This window comes from Elephantulus edwardii, unplaced genomic scaffold (genome assembly GCF_000299155.1).
Source record: "Elephantulus edwardii isolate Elephantulus edwardi_28Jun2011 unplaced genomic scaffold, EleEdw1.0 scaffold00002, whole genome shotgun sequence".
Classification (NCBI taxonomy): domain Eukaryota; kingdom Metazoa; phylum Chordata; class Mammalia; order Macroscelidea; family Macroscelididae; genus Elephantulus; species Elephantulus edwardii.
Genome location: NW_006399752.1, coordinates 33,583,075 through 33,603,741, shown reverse-complemented (window position 1 = coordinate 33,603,741; position 20,667 = coordinate 33,583,075). Strand labels below are relative to the sequence as shown.

The 20,667-nt window shown below is 52.5% G+C and overlaps 2 protein-coding genes across 2 annotated transcripts in view; one reads left to right on the top strand and one right to left on the bottom strand.

Moving 5' to 3' along the window:
- The window catches only part of LOC102858933, a 35,934-nt gene extending 33,600 nt beyond the window's left edge, over positions 1–2,334 (top strand). Inside the window, exon 15 of the mRNA XM_006879175.1 lies at positions 973–2,334. Coding sequence (XP_006879237.1) covers positions 973–2,334 — 1,362 coding nt within the window. The remainder of the gene's footprint in view (positions 1–972) is intronic.
- A 4,492-nt stretch (positions 2,335–6,826) lies between these two features.
- The window catches only part of WDR25 (WD repeat domain 25), a 245,754-nt gene continuing 231,913 nt past the window's right edge, over positions 6,827–20,667 (bottom strand). The window contains exons 4-6 of the mRNA XM_006879174.1: positions 10,431–10,601; positions 7,416–7,556; positions 6,827–7,048 (exon numbers count right to left, since the gene is read on the bottom strand). Of these exons, the coding sequence (XP_006879236.1) occupies positions 6,827–7,048; positions 7,416–7,556; positions 10,431–10,601 (534 nt within the window). The remainder of the gene's footprint in view (positions 7,049–7,415; positions 7,557–10,430; positions 10,602–20,667) is intronic.

Genomic DNA, 20,667 nt, shown 5'->3' with positions numbered 1-20,667 from the left:
GAGAGAGGATCCGTCTCCATCCTGCAGCTTTACAGCCTCCGAGGACCTGCTGGAGGCCGCCCGGTGCCTGCCTCAGTTCTCACTCAGAGGCCAGCAGGGACAGTTCTGAAATCTCCCCGTCAACTCTCAGCCCTCAGTCAGCACCCCACTCTCCCCATCAGCCCTCAGCACAGCACCCCACTCCCCCCATCAGCCCCCTGGCACTCAGTGCCACACCCTCTTCTGCACGTAGGCACTCTTGACCTTCAGTGCAGTGCGCCCCTCTCCCCAGCAGCCCCTCTGCCCCTCCCATCGGTCCCCCAGTGTGGCACATGCTGTCCCCGGTGGCCACCTCGGCCCTTCACTCTCTTTCTTGTCCTTCCCCCGGCCTTGCCCACTGAGCGCTAATGTGGAATCCTAGCCAGTGCAGGGTGCAAGTAAGGACTGTGTGCACAGAGACCAGGGCCTGGCTGAAGGCACAGCAGTGGGCAGAGGTGGGACTTGAACTCAAGTCTCAGGGTTCCAGTCAGGCCCACACACCACTGTTCACCCCAGGCCTGTCTGCACCCCGTCCTTGGGCCGGGCCCCACCTGAAACACTCACAAAATAGATCAAACAGTAGCATGTGTGCCCCGGTCACCGGGCGCTGGCAGCAGCTGGGGCGCCTGGCTCTGCTTCCCTCAATCTTTGTTGCATCTGTTTCTGACTGTGTCTTGTGTGGGCGTCCCCGGGCCGGCACGAGTCGGGGTGGGGAGGGACTGGGGGGCACACAGCCCCAAGGGGCACGTCGGCCAGGTCCCAGCCTCTTCCCAAGCCTCTCAGCTGGGCGAGGAGGGGCCGGGGCTGGTGGGCAGGGATGTGGGGGCCTCAGCCACTGGAGTGTTGAGACACAAAGCCCGGGGGAGGGCCCAGCTCCTCTGTCCGTCTGTCTGTCTGTCTGTCACCGCCGCGGCTGGCTCGGGCCAGTGCTGACCGCCCTCCCCGCCCGCACAGCTGCCCTCGGACTTCCAGGAGCGCGTGAACCTGCACATGGAACAGCACGCCTGCAGCCTGCCCTCGCCGCTCTGCCACCCGGCCTACGCCGACAGCGTGCCGGCCTGCGTCATTGCCAAGGTGCTGGAGAAGCCCGACCCCTCCAGCCTGTCCTCGCGCCTGTCCGACGCCTCGGCCCGCGACCTGCCCTTCCGCGACGGCCTGGAGAAGCCGCGGCCCCCCTACAAGGGGGACATCTACTGCAGCGACACGGCCCTCTACTGCCCCGACGAGCGGCGGCGCGACCGGCGGCCCAGCGTGGACCCGCCGGGCACCGAGGGCTTCCTGCGCGCGCAGAACTCCACCGACAGCGCGCTGGACGAGGAGGAGGAGGAGGCCGAGGCCGCGGGCTACCCTGCTGCCTACCGCCACGGCTTCCCCGGCTACGCCGGCTCGCTGCCCACGTCCAGCTCCTACTCGAGCTTCAGCGCCACGTCTGAGGAGAAGGAGCACGCGCAGGCCAGCACGCTGACCGCCTCGCAGCAGGCCATCTACCTGAACAGCCGCGACGAGCTCTTCGAGCGCAAGGCACCCTCCTATCAGGGCAGCCCACGCTTCGCCACGGCCACGGCCACGGCCACGGCCGGCCCGCTCGAGGCGGAGGTGGCCCCAGGCTTCGCGCGGACCGTGTCGCCTTACCCCGCCGAGCCCTTCCGCTTCCCGGCCTCCCCGGGCCCCCGGCAGGCGCTGATGCCCCCCAAAATGTGGAGCCTGCAGGCCAAGCCCGCATCGGCCCGGCTGTCCGGGGAGGAGCCGCGCAGCCAGTGGCGGCCCCTGAGCGTGGAGGACATCGGGCCCTACTCCTACCCCACCAGCCGGGCCTCGCCCTGCAGCTTCTCCGAACGCTACTACGGCAGCGTGGGCAGTGTGAGTAGCCCAGGCAAGAAGGCCGAGGGCCGGGCAAGCCCCCTGTACGCCAGCTACAAGGGTGACAGCTTCTCCGAGGGCGACGACCTCTCCCAGGGCCGCCTGGCCGAGTCCTGCTTCCTGCGCGCGGGCGCCGACCTCAGCCTGAGCCCCGGGCGCTCGGCCGACCCGATGCCCGGGTACGCGGCCAGCGAGGGCAGCGGGGAGCGGCTGGGGGTGCAGCTGTGCGGCCCGGGGGGCAGCCCCGAGTCGGAGCGTGGCCCCGGCTACGGCAGCGAGCACAGCCCATCCAGCTCGCGGGGCTCCCTGGAACCCAGCTCCATGGAGGCCTCTCCAGAGATGCGCCCTGCAGCCCTCCTCAGCACCCAGCAGGCCTTCCCACGGACTGGCAGCTCCGGCCTGAGCCGCAAGGACAGCCTCACGAAAGCCCAGCTCTACGGCACTCTGCTCAACTGAGCACTCGCCACACAGTGGCCACTGTGGTCCCGGGAGGAGGCAGCCTCGCCCCCCTCCAGAATACGGACCATGGCCCTGTCCACCCCATCCCTGGCCACTGTGGTCCCGGGAGGAGGCAGCCTCGCCCCCCTCCAGAATACGGACCATGGCCCCGTCCACCCCATTCCTGGCTATCGTGGTCCTGGGAGGAGGCAGCCTCGCCTCCCCCTGAACACGGACCATGGCCCCGTCCACCCCATACCCGGCCACTGTGGTCCCCAGGAGGGAGGTCACCTCACTGCTCCCTGAATACCAGGACCATGGCCCAAGCCCACACCATTCTCGCTCACTATGGTCCATGGGAGGGGAGGTCAACCTCGTCTTCCCCAGATACTGTGACCATGGCCTTATCCCACCCCATCCCCGTTCACGTTGCTGCCCAAGAAGGGAGGCAGCCTCACCGTGACCTTGGCCTCATCTCCCCCATCCCTGCCCACTGTGTTACCTGGGAGGGAGGCAGCCTCACCTGTGCCCAGATACCTTAGTCATGGCCTCATCCCACCCCATCCCCGCCCACGTGCTGCCCAGGAAGGGAGGCAGCCTCACCGTGACTTTGGCCTCATCTCCTCCATCCCCGCCCACGGTTACCCAGGAAGGGAGGGCCCTGTGCCCTGACACCTTGACATGGCCCAGCCCAGCCCGCCCACGCCCATCAAGGCAGGGTAGGGCCCCTCACTTGTGCCCAGGCACACTCATGTGTCCCTCCTCTCGAACATGGAGCTCTAAGAGGAGAGACTCCACTCCTCCACATCCCTGTTCTCCACCTGGCCCAGCAGGACCCCCTAGGAAAAGGGTCCTCCCCAGGTCCCCAAGATGGACCCCTACTCGGAACATTTCCACACTCAAATCCTTCCTGTCTGAAATGGGAAGCCTCCCTTTTATAAAGTGAAACTATTTTTATAGAGAAAAAGGGTCTTTCTTAGTTAACTTGGCCTCCAGCCCCTGGGCAGCAGCCTTGAAACTTCCAGTAAGTCCCTTTACTGTAGAAGAGAGCAGGTGGGGTGTGGCCTGAGACGGGGCAGGGGTCCTCTGGGGTCTGTCCCAAGAAAGGGCAGTGGGGTCTTCCTCAAGAGTGGACTGTGGGGCCCTTGGGGATTTGCCCGGGGAAGGGGCCTGTGAGATTCTGTAAAGACCAAACTCCCCAGGCAGAAGCACCCCAGCCAGCCGGTGGTGAAGGGATGGGAAGCTCTGTCCACGCCGAGGGGACTCCACCCGGGTGAGGGGCCTGGAGATGTTTTTAAAGTCTTTCTCACGTGTGGCCGACACGCCATCCTGAGCGCGCCAGGCCCCCGTCCTGCGGGGCGGGCATGGTGCCTGCGTGCGGCCGGTGCTCCTCCCTCCTGCCACCCCGCTTCTGTGCCACCTCACTTCTACCTCAGACGTGACGAGGCCCGACCCTGTTCCCGTCGCTTGCGTCCGTGTCGTTTGCGAAGCATGCCAACGTGTCACTTGTACTGTATTTTGCATTCATTAATAAAAGACACCGGTGGACTCATTCAGATCCGCGTGGTTTCTTCCCCTCGCTGCCTGTGGCGTGGAGGCCCTGGTGGCACAGAGGCTCACCGCTTGCTTGCCGACCTAAAGGTCAGATGTTCGAGCCCCCCAGCTGCACTGTGGGAGGAAAATGTGGCAGTCTGCTTCTACGAAGGTTCACCACTCTGGAAGCCGTGCAGGACAGGTCCGTGCTGGCCTGCGGGGTCACTAGGAGGGAACGGACTTGGTGGCAATGGTTATAGGATCTAGTAAGGAGCCTGGTGGTGCAGCGGTTAAGTGCTCTTCTGCAAACTGAAAGGTTGGTATCCTGAACCCACCTCTGGTCCACAGGATGACGGGCTGTCTGCTTCTGTAAAGATTGTTTTTGTTGTTAGATTGCTGTGAGTTGTCCTCAACGGTCACCCTGTGGACAACAGACCTGAGCCCTGGCCTGGTCTGTGCCATCCTCCTCATCACTGACACACTACGGCCCACTGGAGCCGTCAGCTGTGTCCATCGCATTGAAGGGCTCCCCCTCTTTCACTGACCCTCCACGTTTCCAATGATGTCCCGCTCCAAGGAGTAGCCTCTCCTAGCAACATGCCTGAGGTGTGTGAGACACAGCTTTGTCATCTTGGCCTCCAAGGAGCACCCCGGCTGCACGATGTGTCTGATGGGGTGTTCAGGGCTCTTCTCCAACCCTTTCAAAGGTGTCAATTTTTCTGTTGTTCCACAGCTGTGGCAACCTCATAAGGGCTTCTGCTCTGTCCTGTGGCTTGGGGTTCTTGCCGTTGCCCCCCACCTGCAGGCCCTGCCCCAGCGTCTTGAGTTACTGTTCAGTGTGGGACCCTTTGATTTTCCTCTGCTCAGCAGACACGCCTGCTATTCTTCTTGTTCCTACAATGTCCATGGACATCCACGGGCACTGTTCTCTCCTTGCATTTCGACTGCCCTTCTGAGTCCAGAGATCCTTCTTGGTGGCAAGCTCACTCGCGCTTGCTTCTTGGACAGTGCCTTCGGAAGCTGCTCTGGTCACTAGCCTCAGGGATAGTTTTTCCCTTTCTTCTCTGGCTAAGGTGCGCCTGATACAGGCCATGGTCTTTGCAATCACTTGTTATGCATCAGAGCGTTGGACAATGACTAGGGAGGATAGAAGGAGAACTGATGCCTTTGAGCTGTGGTGCTGGAGAAGAGTATTGAGGGTACCATGGACTGCTAAGAAAACAAACAGGTTCATCCCAGAGAGGGTTAAACCAAGCTACTCCTTGGAGGCAAGGATTCTGAAGTTCCATCTGACATACTTTGGACATGTTGCAAGGAGGGACCAGTCCTTGGAGAGGCACGTCATGCTTGGGAGGGTGGAGGGACAGCGCAGGAGGGGAAGACCCTCTATGAGACCGATCGATTCAGTGACTGGGGTAATTGGGGTGGGTGTGTTGGAGACAGATTGGCACAAGTCAGAGCAGGGTTCAGAGCTGTTGTACACAGGGTCACTATGAGTTGCAAGCACATAACAACAACAACAACTGACTGCCAGTTGACCTTCTCTTTGATGTTGACTTCTTTCATTTCCTGGGTGTGTCCTGATCCTTTCGTAATTTACAGACATTGTTATCTGTGTATTTCATCAGCTCCGGGAACATCTCATACACTTTACTCAGCATTTCTCTGCCCCCCCCTTCCCTCCCCTCTGGGGCTTTTGACCCACCTGCAGTGGATGGTCGGGCTGTGTCCTGCTTGGCTGCTTCCTGCTCCCACAACAGTCTCTAGAGTCTGGCTTCCAGGTCCCCCACAACATGTTCCTGTGTAACCCTTTGGGCTGCAGAATCCCCCCATCATGTGTCTGTGTCACCCCTGGGGCCTGAAGTCCCCCCCCGTTGTGTCTCCATTTTACTCCCTGGGCCCCAAAGACCCCCTGTCATGTCCCTGTGCCACTCCCTGGGCTGAAGCACTTGCTGGACGGACATCTGCAGAGCACAGAGTGGGTCTCTGATGCCCGCAGCACACCTCTGGCCAGGTGATCTGATGGCACTCTGGACGCAAACCAAACGCCTTGTCCTCCTGCCGACCCCCCCCCTTCCAGGTCTGAGGCTGTAATTCTTTATTTTGGAGTTGCTGGTGGATTCAAACCACTGACCTTCCAGTGGGCAGCCCAATGCTCAACTCACTGTGCACCAAGACAGATGTGGAAACGGAGACTCAGAGACAAGCAGAGACTAGCTGTGGCCCAGGCTCCCTCCCCCTTCTCTGTGCCCAGCCACGCCCGTCCTCCTCACGTCCACCTCCCTGGTCGCCTCCGTTGACACCCCGACGGGGACGTCCCCTCACCCTTGGGGCCTGGCTGCCCTGGAACCAACCTCAGCCACAGGGCTCTCCCCTCCCGTGAGCCGTGGCACTGTGGTCCCTCCCCAGCTTGTCTCTGATCCCTGGTGTTGGTAGGTGAGTGTTCTCTGGCCTGCCCGCACCCAGCGCCCTCTCAGGCTGACTCCTCTCAGGCCCTGGCCCCTCGTGACCCTCCTTTACCCAGCAGGCAGATGGTGTGGTGGTGGGCAAGGAGCACCAGCCTGGGGCCTGTGCTGGCACGGAGGGTGCAGGCAGGGGTCTGTGTGCTGGTGGGAAGTTCTGAGAGGGGCAGAAGCTCAAGGCATCACCCCAGGGCTGCCCTGTCCCAGGCCCCTCAGGCTGTGTGTCTTCTGGGGACCCCGCGGTTGGGGAGGGGGAAGGGGAGGCAGAGGGAAGCCGCCCACACACACATGCTGAGAGACAACAGAGCAAAGACACAGTCAGATATTTAATAGCATCCCCGACGCCAGCCGAGGCTCGCCCTCTACAGTCTGCATGCCCTGAGAAGGGGGGATTTCTGACCCATTTCACAGGGCAGCAAACGGAGGCCGGGAAAGGGCTGGGTACGGTTCGCAGGGCCCATGCTCCCCCAGGATGAGGGCTGGGCCGGCAGTACGCACAGCCCCCTGCAGCCAGCTCAGTGCCACACCTTCACGTCCCCATCCCAGGAGCAGCTGGCGAGCACAGACGGCAGCACCGGGTGGAAGGTGACGCCGACGCAGGCCTGCGTGTGGCCCTGCAGCGTGCGTGCCCAGCTGGCCGTGCGGAAGCCGTACAGGAGGATCCGGCCGTCCGCGCTGCCCGTCATCAGCAGGTCCCCGTCGGGGGAGCACTCACAGCCAACCGAGTAGCCTTCCACCTGCAGGGACAACACAGGAAGGGTGTATGGGGCACCTGGTGACCCACTTGGTCCCCAGGCAAGCTGGCAGCGGCAGTATCACGCCCATTCTCTAGAGGGGCAAGATGAGGCCTGGAGAGAGCAAGGTGGTCACCCAGTGCTGGCAGCAGGCAGAGCCGGGGCACAGCCCATGGCCCAGCTGAGCTCATCCAGGGATACAGGGCTTTGGCTGAAGCCTCCTTCCCCACCCCTAACAGACTGGGGCCTCCTGGGTGGAGGGTGGTGGGGCCCAGGGCCGCAAGTGGACACCATGTCACATGGTCAACCAGGACTAGAAGGCAGCCCTGCCTACAGGAAGGGCCCACGCGCAGCCTGGGGGACAGCATACCTTGTGTCCTTCATAGCGACGCCTTCTGCACATCCGGTAGGGCCACACGGCAGAGAAGAGGGCCAGGTAGTTGCCATTGGTCTGTGCCAGGAACACAGGCTCCCGGGGGTGCAAGGTGAGGCTGGGGCAGGTGTACCTCTCCTGTGGGACAGCGGGGCCACAGAGAGGGGTGAGACTCAGTCCTCTGTCCGACAGACATCACTCAACACTGGGCACTGCCTTTCACCCAGGCCTGGGCATGGTCTGCATGATCTCCTGTGGCTGCCGTAGCAAACGACCACAGGCTTGGTGGCTGGAAGCATCACTCATTCCTGATCTCATAAAGCTGGAGGTGGGTCTCACCTGCCAAAGTGAGGTGTGCAGGAGGACACCGGACCCCTGCCTTTCCCAGCTTCTGTATGTGCCTGCACCCCATCCCTCCTGGTCCCCAGCTGATACCTGTGTCTTAACCCCTGTGCCCTGGGAATAGCATCGCAGACAGCAAAGATAAAGGGTCCTGCAGCTATGATGACGTTAGGATCCCAGGTGGGGAGGTGACCCTGGAAGACGGTATAATGATAAGGGGGAGGCATGGGGAGACCTCACACGTGGAGGAGAAGGCAATAGGATGTGAGCCAAGTGATGAGAGATTGGCCTTGGAGGCTGGAGTGATGCAGCCACAAGCCGGGAAAGCTGGCCACACTGGAAGCTGGAAGAGCAGGGACACTCTCCCCGTCAGTCTCCAGAAGTGTGTCCTCCGGCACTCAGATGTCAGCCGAGCTAGGCCGATGCGAACATCCGGCTTCCAGAGCTGGGAGGGAGTAAATCCCTGCTGCTTCAGGCCACCAAGTTCGTGGTGATTTCTGACAGCAGCACTGGGCACAGGTGGTCCCAGAGGCAGATGGCCAGTCGAGAAGACCAAGACTGTGTGAACTGTGAGGGAGAAGCACCATGTGCAGCCTGGCCACGCAGAGACCCTCGTGGGGCCCCTGCCTCCGTGCTGTCAATACTCAGTGAGCCCAATTCCACGGAGTCATGGGAGCCGAGCTGCAGAAGGTGCCCCTCAGAGGCAGCAGATGAGCTGGGGGTCCCACGGTGGGCAGATGCCTGCTCCCCCTACACGGCGGATGCCAAGGCCTAACCAGTAATTCATTATGCGGCACTTCCATCTGCCTGGCTCTTCCACCTCCAATCAGGTTCTCAGAGACAGGCCGCCTGATGGCCAGACAAGACCTCCTCTCGCCCCCCAGCCCATCTTCCCAGTGGGCAGAACGAGGTCTTTGTGTGGAGATCTCAGGGTGAGTTTGCACAAGATCACTCGAGGCTCTCCAAGACCAAGAGAAAAAGAAGGAGGAAGGGCGTGTCTGTAACCGGAGAGGACATCTTGGAATTCAGAGTGGAAGTACCAAAGAGATTAACCTTCTCTTAAAGGAAACAAGAAAGATTCGGGGTGGGGGTATTGCCGTGGTGACGGCTACAGTGGTGCAGTAATGTCACTGTGGTGGTGATGGTGGTGTGGTGACTGCTGTGGTTGTGGTGGTGCCGTGGCAGTGTAATAGTGGCAGCAATTATGGTGGTGGTGGTGGTTATGGACATCGCAGTGCTGGTGGTGATGGTGGTGATGATGAAGGTGATTGCAGTGATGGTGCCGGTGGTGGTGGCGGCAGCACCAGTGATGGTGGTGATAATGACTGCTGTGGTAGATGATGGTAGTGGCGGTGGTGGAGGTTGTGGTCATGGTGGTGGAGATGGTAATGGTGGTGATGGTGATGGTGGTGGTGGAGGTGATAGTGGAGATGGTGGTGGTGGTGGTGGTGGAGGAGGAGATGGTGGTAGAGGTTGTGGTCATGGTGGTGGTGATAGTAGTAGAGGAGGGGGTGGTAGTGGGGAAGCAGTGGTAATGATGGCGGCTGTCGTGATTACTGTTGTGGATGGTGATGGTAGAGGTTGTGGTCATGGTGGTGGTGGAGGTGATGGTGGTGGTGGTAGTGAAGGAGGTGATGGTGGTGGAGGAGGTGGTGGTGGTAGTGGTCATAGTGGTGGAGGAGGTGATGGTGGTGGTGGTCATAGTGGTGGAGGAGGTGATGGTGGTGGTGGTAGTGAAGGAGGTGATGGTGGTGGAGGAGGTGGTGGTGGTAGTGAAACAGTGGTAATGATGGTGGCTGTCGTGATTACTGTTGTGGATGGTGATGGTGTTGCGATGGTGGTGGTGATGGTGGTCTTGATAAACTCCTTTATTGAGAACTCTCCGGGACTGTTTTGTGCTAAACCCTTTAGAAAAGTCTCTTAATTCTCACATAATTCTTTGAGTTGATTAATATAATTGTGCCCAGTTTATCAGTGAGGTGAATGAGAATCAAAGAGGCTGATTGCTGGGTCCCGGCTCATCTCACTGTAAGTGGTGGAAGGACTTGGTGCTCTAACTTGGTGTCCACTGGTGACTTCCAGCATGGCAGCAGCCAACCCGAGCAGAACTGAAGCCCCAGTGCCCAAGAGGGCTGGCTGGCAGTAGGAGGGAGCGGCTGTCTGGCATTGTCCATTAAGCTAGGTAAGCCTCAGGTCACTCACTAGTCTGTAGTGAACGAGTGCACACTTTTTCACACCTGAGATTCTGCTTGTAGCCAGTGGTCACACTGTCTCTCTCCCAGCCCCACAGCTCCTTCACAGAGACTGGACTGAGAGGCCAGGGACACACAGGCCTGACCGTGCTCACTGACTGCCGTGGAGGGTGGGCACTCCCACGTGCTTTTTCACTGCATCAAAGAGGTGGTGAAATCCACGTGTCAGCTGTTCACCGTAGAGTAAGTAAGCTTATCAGGGACTCCTCCCCGCCCAGGGGGAAGAGCCAAAGTTGAGGTTCTGGTCCTCGTGGCCAGGCCAGGCTGCCCCCAGTACCCTCACCTGTGGAGCTACTGAGCCAGGAGGAAGAATCTGGGCACCCTCACGTGGCCTGATCCCCCCAGGAAGTTACCTGGGACCCCAGGATGGCACCATGAGTCCCAAGAAGGAACTGGAAAGCCACACAAAGCTGCTTACGTGGAAAATCTGGTTGGAGATCTTAGCAGAGGTGCGGAAATCCCAGGCGATGATGGTACGGTCAGCAGAGTCCCGGCTTGATGCATCGGTGCTACTCAGAAACTCCGAACCTTCCTGGAGGAAGAGGATGTCCAGGGTCTGCTGGACGGCCGCCTTGTAGCCTCTGACCACCTGAAAGAGAGGCCTCGTCACCTGGTGGGACCCTGGGACTACAGTCCTCGGTCAGCTTCACGCCAAACAAGAGGACAGTCAGTTGGTCAGTAACACTTGGCAGGGGGGATGCCCACTCCACAGAACAATTAATCACACGAGGTCCAAGGGCTGCCTGTGCCCAGGGAGAAAGCTCAAGGGCATAATGCGTCATCGCATGTCGAGCTAACGCAAACGTGGACAGTTCAAATCTACCGGCTGCTCCGGGGAAGGAGGCTTGGCAGTGTCCTTCCATAAAAATCTCCCAGCTCAAAAGTTTTTGGTAATGACATGTCAGACAAGGGACTTATATCTAGAATTTATAAAATACTCAAGCACCACAACAAGATAAAGGAGAATAATCCAATTGAAAAATGGGCACAGGATATGAACAGACACTTCACCAAGGAAGACATTCAGATGGCCAACAAGCACATGAAGAAATGTTCAAAATCCCTAGCCCTGAGAGAGACGCAAATCAAGACAACCATGAGATATCATCTCACTCCAGTAAGACTAGCAAAATTTAACAGAACAGCAAGCAACAAATGCTGGTGAGGTTGTGGAGAGACTGGAACCCTTATTCACTGTTGGTGGGAGTGTAAAATGGTGCAACCATTGTGGAAAGCATTGTGGCGCTTTCTCAAGAAGTTGCAAATAAAGATACCATTTGACCCAGCAATTCCACTACTGGGAATATACCCTAAAGAGACCATAAATGACATCCAAGTAGATATATGTATACCCATGTTTATCGCGGCTTTGTTTACAATAGCAAGGAGTTGGAAACAACCTAAATGCCCATCAACAAACGAATGGGTAGAGAAGCTGTGATATATTCGCACAATGGAATACTATGCTGCATTGAAAAACAAGGAACTCATGCAATATTATTAAAAATGGGTGACCCTGGAGGACATTATGCTGAGTGAGGTATCTCAGTCACAAAGGGACAAATGCTATATGGTGCCACTGTTGTAGAATGAGGCTGACACCGGGGTGGGGGTAAGACTGAGAAAAACTGGATGAAATATGTTTACAGCATTGAAGTCTATGGGGGAGAGAATAGTCTAAAAGTATTATATTTTAGGGCATTATTTTTATCGTAGGAGTATGCAATGAGGGTTGCAGAGTGGATTATATTTGGGGGTAGGGGGTGGGGTTTGGGGAGGTGCGAGGGGATTGTGTACCAATGAGGGAGTTTTTCTTTTGCTTTTCAAGGAGAGGAGCAAACGGGGGGGTGGTTTGTGCGGGGAGAGGGGTGCAACAATGAATGAATGGAATTCCAAAATCTCTGTAGATGTTCATTGAAATGAAAAATAAACAAACTAAATTAAAAAACAAAAATCTCCCAGCTCACCCAATGGAGAGTCACGGAGTCAGAGCTGACTCAGGGCAGTGGTTTGGCATTTTGGGGGATTTATTTGTTGAAGCTCGGAAGGAAGAAAGGGATGGGCTCAAAGGGTGAATGGAAATGAGAATCATGGGGGGAGAAGGAAGGAGGATGTTACAAGGTGGGGACTGTAATTAATATCATAAAACAATCAGTGTAAACGGCTGAATGGGAAACTAAAGCGCGAGAGTGCACGCACGCGCCACACACACACACACACACACACACACACACACACACACACACATCAACCACAAAGAGGTCCTGTCAGTGGTGGCCTCACGTCCAGTCCTTGCTTCCCCATGGGGGCGGTTGGAGGGGTAGTGTCTGTCCCCTGCCAGGCCTGCTTCTCCTCCCATCTGGCTTCTCCTCCCCTCTGTAGGGACCGGGAGCCCCTGAGGTGTGATGAGCTCAGTTTAGGGGTGATTCCTGAGTCTTGGGAAGGGATTCACACTTGCCTGTGTGCTGAGGGCGTGGGGTAGGAGAGAGAGGACCAATTACACCTCATGGCATCTGAGGTCCCAGCCTCTTGGCCCCGAGGACTGGAGACCAGAAAGGTGTGTATTCAGCTTGTTATTAGCATCTTCACTGATATGTCACAGTCTTTTGTGGCACAAACCATCACTAAGGACCAGGCAGCTGTTTTGGTTTTTCTGAACATTTTACTGCACTCAGCGTCCACGCTGAAATGACTGGGAAGGGGAGGGAGTTCCGAGTACAGGACAGAAGACTATCTCCCCTTCACAGAAAGGCACGGAATTGCATCCGCGGAACAGAGGCGAGTGGAGGCTCCAGGTGCAGCAGGGGCCCCGCCGGCAGTTTACCAGCATCTGGGGCGCCACCATGTGGCAACAGCTTGGACACGGTCCTCGTCGGCCTCCCTGCAGTCAAGCGAGACGTACTGACCGACGAAAGATAGACAGATAAATAAATACACCGCTGGAGTCCAGGTTCTTCCCCATTTTCGTGCAGAGTAACACCTCTATTTCCCATCGCCTTTTCAAGCCCACCTAAGTGACTTGAGCATTAAATGCAGCATGCCACAGCCGCACTGAGATGAGGTGTTCTGAAGACCCATACTCCAGATGAGGAAGACCGAGGCTCAGGGAGATGTGGTTTATCGGTGGCACTGAATCCTGAGGACACAACTGATTATCTCCCAGCCCCGGGGGCCACACCGTGCAGTGGGTGGGAGCTAGGGGTTGTCCGCCTGTCGTCCTCCAAGCAGAAACCCACTGACTCAGGGAGAAAGGTCAGGGATTGAGGGTCCTAGCGGTCTGCCAAGCTCCCAGCTGGAGTTAACTGTGTGTGTGGGGTGGGGGGAGGGTGAAGGGAGGGAGTCAAAGTTCAGCATGGACTCGTCACAGACATCCAGTCACAAGGCAGGGGGACTCTCCTGGCCTCTGGGCCAGCTGGTCAGGAAGCCCTCAGGCGGATCGCAGGTCCACAGGTGGCTGCATGACCTGGGGCAAGTACCTCAGTCCCCACACCTACAAAGTGGGGATAGGAACAGGATCTGTCTCTTAGGGACTAGGTGACATGCCAGCTACATGACTTCCCCACATGGACACTCAGAGACGTCCATTCCACAGCCACAGCATTAGAATCTCAGGATGGGTGTTGTTGAGGATGTCCCTTTGCCTCCTGCTTCATTTACTCTCCCACGTAAACATCATGGTCTCTGCAAACTCAAAGATGCACGCAGAACAGTAGAGGGGTGCAGTCCCTCGCCACTCCATGGGGGCCTGCTGAGGGCCACGCTCTGTGATCTAAACTCAACACACGTCCAAAATCAAGCCCAACACCATCCAGCTAACTTCCACTCACGGCAACCCTGTAGAGCAGAAGAGAGCTTCCCCAACTGGCTTCCGGGGCTCCCCTCAGCATGAGAAAGCAGTCTGACATCTTTTTGTCCTTCAAAGAGCCAGGTGAGCTCAAACCACGTATCTCTGGGTTGATTTAACCACTGCATCACTAACACTCTCTCTCAAGTAGAAGGTGCCAACTGCAGAGAATAAGTCTAAAGGATCCTTTGGCAAATTATAAAAGGATCAGAAATTGTAATTTAGCAACAACAGAGTGGGGAGAAAGGAAAAAAAAACCACACAACACACCACCTTGATTAAAATGATCCACAGCCTGGGGCTGGGAACGATGTTCCCCCAAAGACTCTAAAGTCAGAAGCAATGAGAGAAAATACGAGTACATTTGACTGTGTGAAAAACAACAGTTAACAATGATAAGAAAGCACTTTTGCATGGCAGAAAGCACCCTGGTTAGGCGCCAACACGTGACCCACATAGCCAGTCCCATCACCCTCACCGGCAGTGTTCTGTCTGAGCCAATGTTACAGCTACTGTGTCAATTCCCCAGGCTGAGGGGTTTCCTCTATTTTTCTGACTTTATCAAACATGATGTCCTTTTCCAGGGACTGGTCCTTCTTGATAGCAAGTCTAAGAATCCATCCTCGTCCCTGAGGAACCAGTGTCCCAGATTTGTTTGTGGATATTCAACACTCTTTGATGCTACAATTCAAGGTATCAGTACATTTTTCCTTACTCCTTTCACAGGCATAGGAAGTAACTCACAACAACATCATCATCCCCAAAGGGCATCTTGCTCTTTAACACTTTAAGAGACATCTTCTGTAGCAGATTTGCTCGATGGGTAAGACCTTGGATTTCTTGACTGCTGCTTCCACGGGCTTTGATTCCGGATCCAAGTTAAAGGAAATCACTGACAACGCCAATCTTTTCTCCACTTATCTTGACGTTGCCCACTGGTTCAGCTGTGAGCATTTTTGTTTATGTTGAGGTATAATCCATATTGAAGGCTATAGACTCTGATCTTCAGCAATAAGTATTTCACGTTCCCTTCACAATCAGCAATGCCAGGTCATCTGTATAACACAGATTGTTGATGAGACTTTCTCCACTCCTGATGTTGTGTTCACACGTGTGTGTCTGTGTGATTTTAACAAAAATTTACAGAAAACTTGGATTTCCATTCATTCATTGTTGCACATTTCCCCCGCCCCAGTCCACGTTACTATGCACCTCTTATTCAGGACTGTGGTCATGCAAACAATGCCTAATCATATATTCCTTTTAAACAGTTCTTTCCTTCGTCTGTTCCAATGCAGTGTTCATTATTTATCCCCTCTTTCCTTAGTCTCCCCCGTAGCTCCCATGTCAGTACTGTTTTATAACAGTGGCCCTATGCAATATTTGTCCTTTTGTGGCCGAGATATTTCACTCAGCGTAATGCCCTCCAGGGTCATCCATTCATTCTGTATACTATTTTATGAGACTTTGTTTTTCAGTGTTGCATAGTATTCCATTGTGTGAATATACCATAGTTTCTCTCTCCATTTGTTGATGGCACTTGGGTTACTTCCTTCTCTTTGCTATTGTGAATAACACAACAATAAACATAGGTGTTCATGTGCTGCACTCTTTGTCATGTAGCCCAGATTCTCAAATTATTTGTTCAACATGGAGACTAGAAAAAATAAAATGAAAGAACTGAAAGGGGAAAAAAATTCAAGCCTTGAGCTGGAATACGGAGCATTCTATGGGTGACATATTAAACAACATAGGAAGCATCAAGATATATAAGGAATATAGACTTGTTGTTGTTATGTGCCATCGAGTCACCTGTGACTCAAAGTGACCCTATGTACAACAGCCCTAAACTCTGCCCTATCCTGTGCCAATCTCACTATCTCCGACACACCTACTCTGATTACTCCAGTCACTGAATGAGTTCATCTCATCCAGGGTCTTTCTCTACTGTGCCGTCCCTCCACCCTCCCAAGCATGACGTCCCTCTCCAAGGACTGGTTCCTCCTTGCAACATGTCCAAAGTATGTCAGACAAAGCTTCAGAATCCTTGCCTCCAACAACTGGTAAATAATAATCCATTTCATGAAGTAGGAGATGAAGGAGACAAGCCCAAGCTGCAACGCAGGCATTGGGGGAAAGAAAATCCAACCCAACAATACAACACACCCACAAGGTCCAGAAATTAACAAAATATCAGTCGAGGTGTTAATAACAAACAGATGCAGTTCTACAAGCACTCATTGTTTATGCCAAGAAATTGAGAAAATAGCTACTTGGTCAACTAGCTGGAAGAAACTCATGATGTTGAAAGGGATCCAAACAAAGGTGATCCAATAGAATGTAGATACTAGAAGCATTATCATTAATACACTACACACAAGTAAAATTGTTGTGAAGATAATTTAAAAACAGGGGAGCTCTGGTGGCCTAGTGGCAAGAAGCTGCATTGCAATCCCAGAGGCGCATGGTTCGAATCCACCAGACGCTCTGCCGGGGAAGGAGGGACAATCTCCTCCTGTACCAGTCAGATCTGATTTGACGGTACGCACACACACACACACACACACACACACACACACACACACAGATAATAAAAAAAATTTAAAAAAAGAAAAGCGGTTTTTAAAAAAAAAACCACACAAAACTGTTCCAATCATACATTGACAGGGAAGTGACAGAAATTCAATCCAGCTTCAGTAAAGGATGATAAATATGGAATATCACTGCTAATATAAGATGGATTTTGCTGAAAGCAGAGAATACCAGAAAGATGTTTACCTAGGTTTTATTGACTTTGCAAAGGCATTCAACTGTGTGGATCACAATAAACTATGAATAACACAGCAAAGAATGGGAATTCTTAACATTTTATTGTGCTCATGTGGAACTTGTATATAGATCAAGAGGCAATCATTCAAATAGGGCAAGGGAACATGGTTTATATTTAGAAAAGGTGTGCATCAGGGTTGTGGCTTCACAAAATTTATTCAATCTGTATGCTGAGCAAATAATCCAAGAAGCTGGTCTATATGAAGAGGAAAATACAATAAGTAAAGCAAAAAGACAAATAACAAACTGGAAGAAATATTTGCAACTTATAACAGAGGCAAAAGGTCACTCCTAAAATATAGACAGATTCTACAAACAGATGAGAAAGGAAAAGAGCTCTTTAGTGAAAGAGGCAGGAGACAGGAATAGAGTTCACAGAAAAGGAAATAGCCTTTCAGTGTCATCACAGGAGGAAAGCAGATTAAAATGACACCAGTCCTATTTCTTCAGTACCAGGCTAGCAAATCCAGATGTTCCCAGCATGTGTGTTCGTGGGTGTGGGGAGACTGGGTGCTCTGCACAGATGACAGTAACGCAGAAAGGTGCTGTCTCATGGGGAAGGGCCGGGGGAGCATCTTGCAAAAGAATATGTGCATTTTGACTTAGCAGGGTACATGGCCCAGCACTCCCACTTGGAGGAATTCATCCTCAGTTGCTCTGGAAAATTTTTAGAAAGATATAAAAACAAAGCTACTGAAGGTAGCATAGTTCATTAAAACAAGAAATCCCTGGTTTGCCAATAAGAGGAGATGGCACTGTGGTTAAAGTGCTGTGCTCATCACTGAAGGATCAGCTGTCCAAACCCACAAGCTGCTCCACAGGACAAAAGTACGGCAGTTGCTTTTGTAAAGATTACAGCTTTGGAAACCCTGCAGGGGAGTTGGACTGTGTCATACAAGGGGTTTCTGAGTCAGAATCAGTTGATGGCAGTGGGGCTTTATATCAGTCAGGGACTGGGTGGATGAACTTCGTTCTGTTCACATCCAGGAATACTATACAGTTCTGAAGAACGAGGATTCTCTCTACCTGGTATGAGCGAACTCCAGGGTACAATGTGAAGTCAAAGAGCATGGAGGGGAGGCAGGAGGGTAAGATAATTCTGTAGAACACTATTGTGTAAGGACAGGAATGAGAAATGGTAGCAATACGAGTGTGTATTCATTTATATTTTAAAAAAACCAAACACAAAGCAAAACTGTATTATTCCAGCAAGATGGTGTCTTAGGTGAATGGCAGCCCAGACTATCTACAACTGTGACTAGAAAACAAAGACAGTTGATAAGGATGATAATCTTGGAACCATGAGTTTCAAAGGAAATGAGAAGAAGAAGGGAAAAAAAAGTCATTCTAACACTGGCAAAACGAAAGTCTTAGTAAAGAGCTACATGGAACAGTGAATCATAAACAGATCTGATATAGCAAAGCCATCCTATACTTTTGCAAACCACTCTCTAAATAGCCCACAACATTGACTGGCTGACAACAAGCAAGGCGCAAACTACCCCTTGGTTCCCATACCCCCCCCACCCCCGGGCATCAGGGGAGACATTCCCCAGCAACCACTCACCAAGTGGCTGGCACCGTTTGCGGAGTCCCTGTCTTGGCATCTTCTAACATCAGACTTGTGCCATCTTATATCTGAATATGGACGAGAAGTCCATACATGGCCCCATAGTCACAGATTTGTTCTCTATCCCCAAGTGTTGGCATGTCCACACACTCTTCCTACCTCACACTGACTGGGGGGCACTGCCCACACACATCCACTGGATTGACAGAAACACCATCCCTGGTCAACTGGACTGTCCAAGGCACCTCTAGGGCAAGCAGAAACTCTGCCCAAGAATATATGTTCCACCCCTTGATGCACCCTGGGTCAACAGAAGTATTGTCCATGACCCAACAACACATCCTGGGTTATTCTCAGTGCCTAGGATTCTAGCACAGGAAGAGAAATTTAAAAAGGAAGGGGGGAGTCACAGGACATTGCAGAAGACTTGTTGGGGGAAAATTTCCCAAATATTATTTTAAAAAAAAAGAAATTATACATTCAAGAAGCTGAGTAAACTAAAAACAGAATAAACACCAAGAGATTTCATAAACCAGTTTCCCAAAATCAAAGACAAAGAAATAATACTGAAAGCCATCGGGGGTGGGAGGAGGAGGGGGAGAAAAGTTATCTACAAAGGAGAAGCAGTAAGACTAATATCTGATTTCTCAGCTAAAACCATGTAGACAAGAAGGAAACAAGATGGTATATATAAAACTGTGAAAGAAAAAAACCTGCCAACCAAGAATTTGATATCTAGCAAAACTGTTCTTCAAATATGACAATGAAATCAGGATACAACAACCAAATGAATAAAAAATGAAGGAAATTTGTGGAGACTAGATCAAGCTTACAAGAAATACTAAAAGGAGTTTTATAAACAGAGAAGCAACAACAAACAACAACCCCAAATTAATACATATGAAGACATCATTTGGAAACGAACTCAGACACAGAAATACACAAAATAAAATAAATATGAGACTAAAAACAGAGCACCAGACGTATTATCCTACAAATGAGGACAAAGAGGGAATAGGCAGTTTAGATGCAGCACTTCCAAATGGAGAAGCAGCTGAGAAGATGCCAAGAGAAAGAGAACTACTTTAGAATGCAACATCTAATAGTGACTTGCAAGGTAATCTCAAAGAAAATCACTAAACCTTCACATTGATATTAAAAGGAGAGAACTAATAGAGTCAACCCGCTAGCTGTGCCATGGGAGAAGAATGACAATCACTTCCTATATGATTTACTGTCTCTGAAAACTCACTGGAGGGTCAGTTTTGGGTGGTTTCTGACTCAACAGCACACAACAACAACAAACCTGAAATCAAAAGCAATGAAGGAAATGATGTGAAAAGCCATGAGCAAAATTAGCTCAGAAATGAGCAAAATTAGCTCAGAAAGAAAAGATGAAATAAAATAATCAGCAACATCATGTGCATTTTTTTAAAGCACAGTAAAATGACAAAATGACCTGGCAGAGTATGAAAATTATCACACAATATTAATATTGCATGTAGCAAGATCCTGCTAAAAAATATCCCAAAAATGATCAGAACACCACATCAACCAAGCAAGATGTGCAGGCTGTGTTTAGAAGGGGCCATGGCACTAGGGATATATAGCCAAAGTTAGATTGATCTTGGCTGAAAGCAGAGAGTAACAGAGGAATGTCTGTGTTTCTTTGACTATGCAAAGGCATTTGACTGTGTGGATTACAACAAACTGTGGCTGATTCTGAGCAGAATGAGATTCCCAGAACACTTGATTTGGCTTATGCAAAACATGTATTTGACCAGTAGGCAGTTGTCAGAACAGAGAACAGAAACAATGAATGGTTCAAAATCAGGAAAGGTGTATGCCAGGGATACATCCTATCTCCTTATCTTTTCAATCTATATGCAGAACAGATCATCTGGGTGGCTGGGCTGTATGAAGAGGAATGTGGCATCAGGATTAGAGGAAGACTCATACACAACTTGCAATATACAGATATGACATGACCTTGCTAGCCAAAATTGAGAAGGATCTGAGGCATTTGCTGCAGAAGGTAAAAAACTGCAGCCTTCAATATGGACTGAAGCTCCATGCCCCAGCTCCCAGCTGGAAACAAAGGAAGATGCTTCAACGATTTAGATCCTCCCAGAAGAGCTGTGGGTGAGCATTAACATTACTGGTAAGTATATTCGTTTTCTCCTAGACACAAGAGCCTACTATTTAGTCCTAAAAGCCTTCTGAGGTCCCAACTCTTCTCACTATTTCTTAGATGTTGAAATTGATGGAAAACCTCATAAGCAGTTCCTTACTTCACCTCTGCCTTGCATGCGGACTTACGAGCTGTAAAACAACCCAGTGGTAGATTGAATTTGGTCCAGGACTTAAGAACAAACAATAAATGACATAGTTTAGCCTCTACATCTTGTGGTT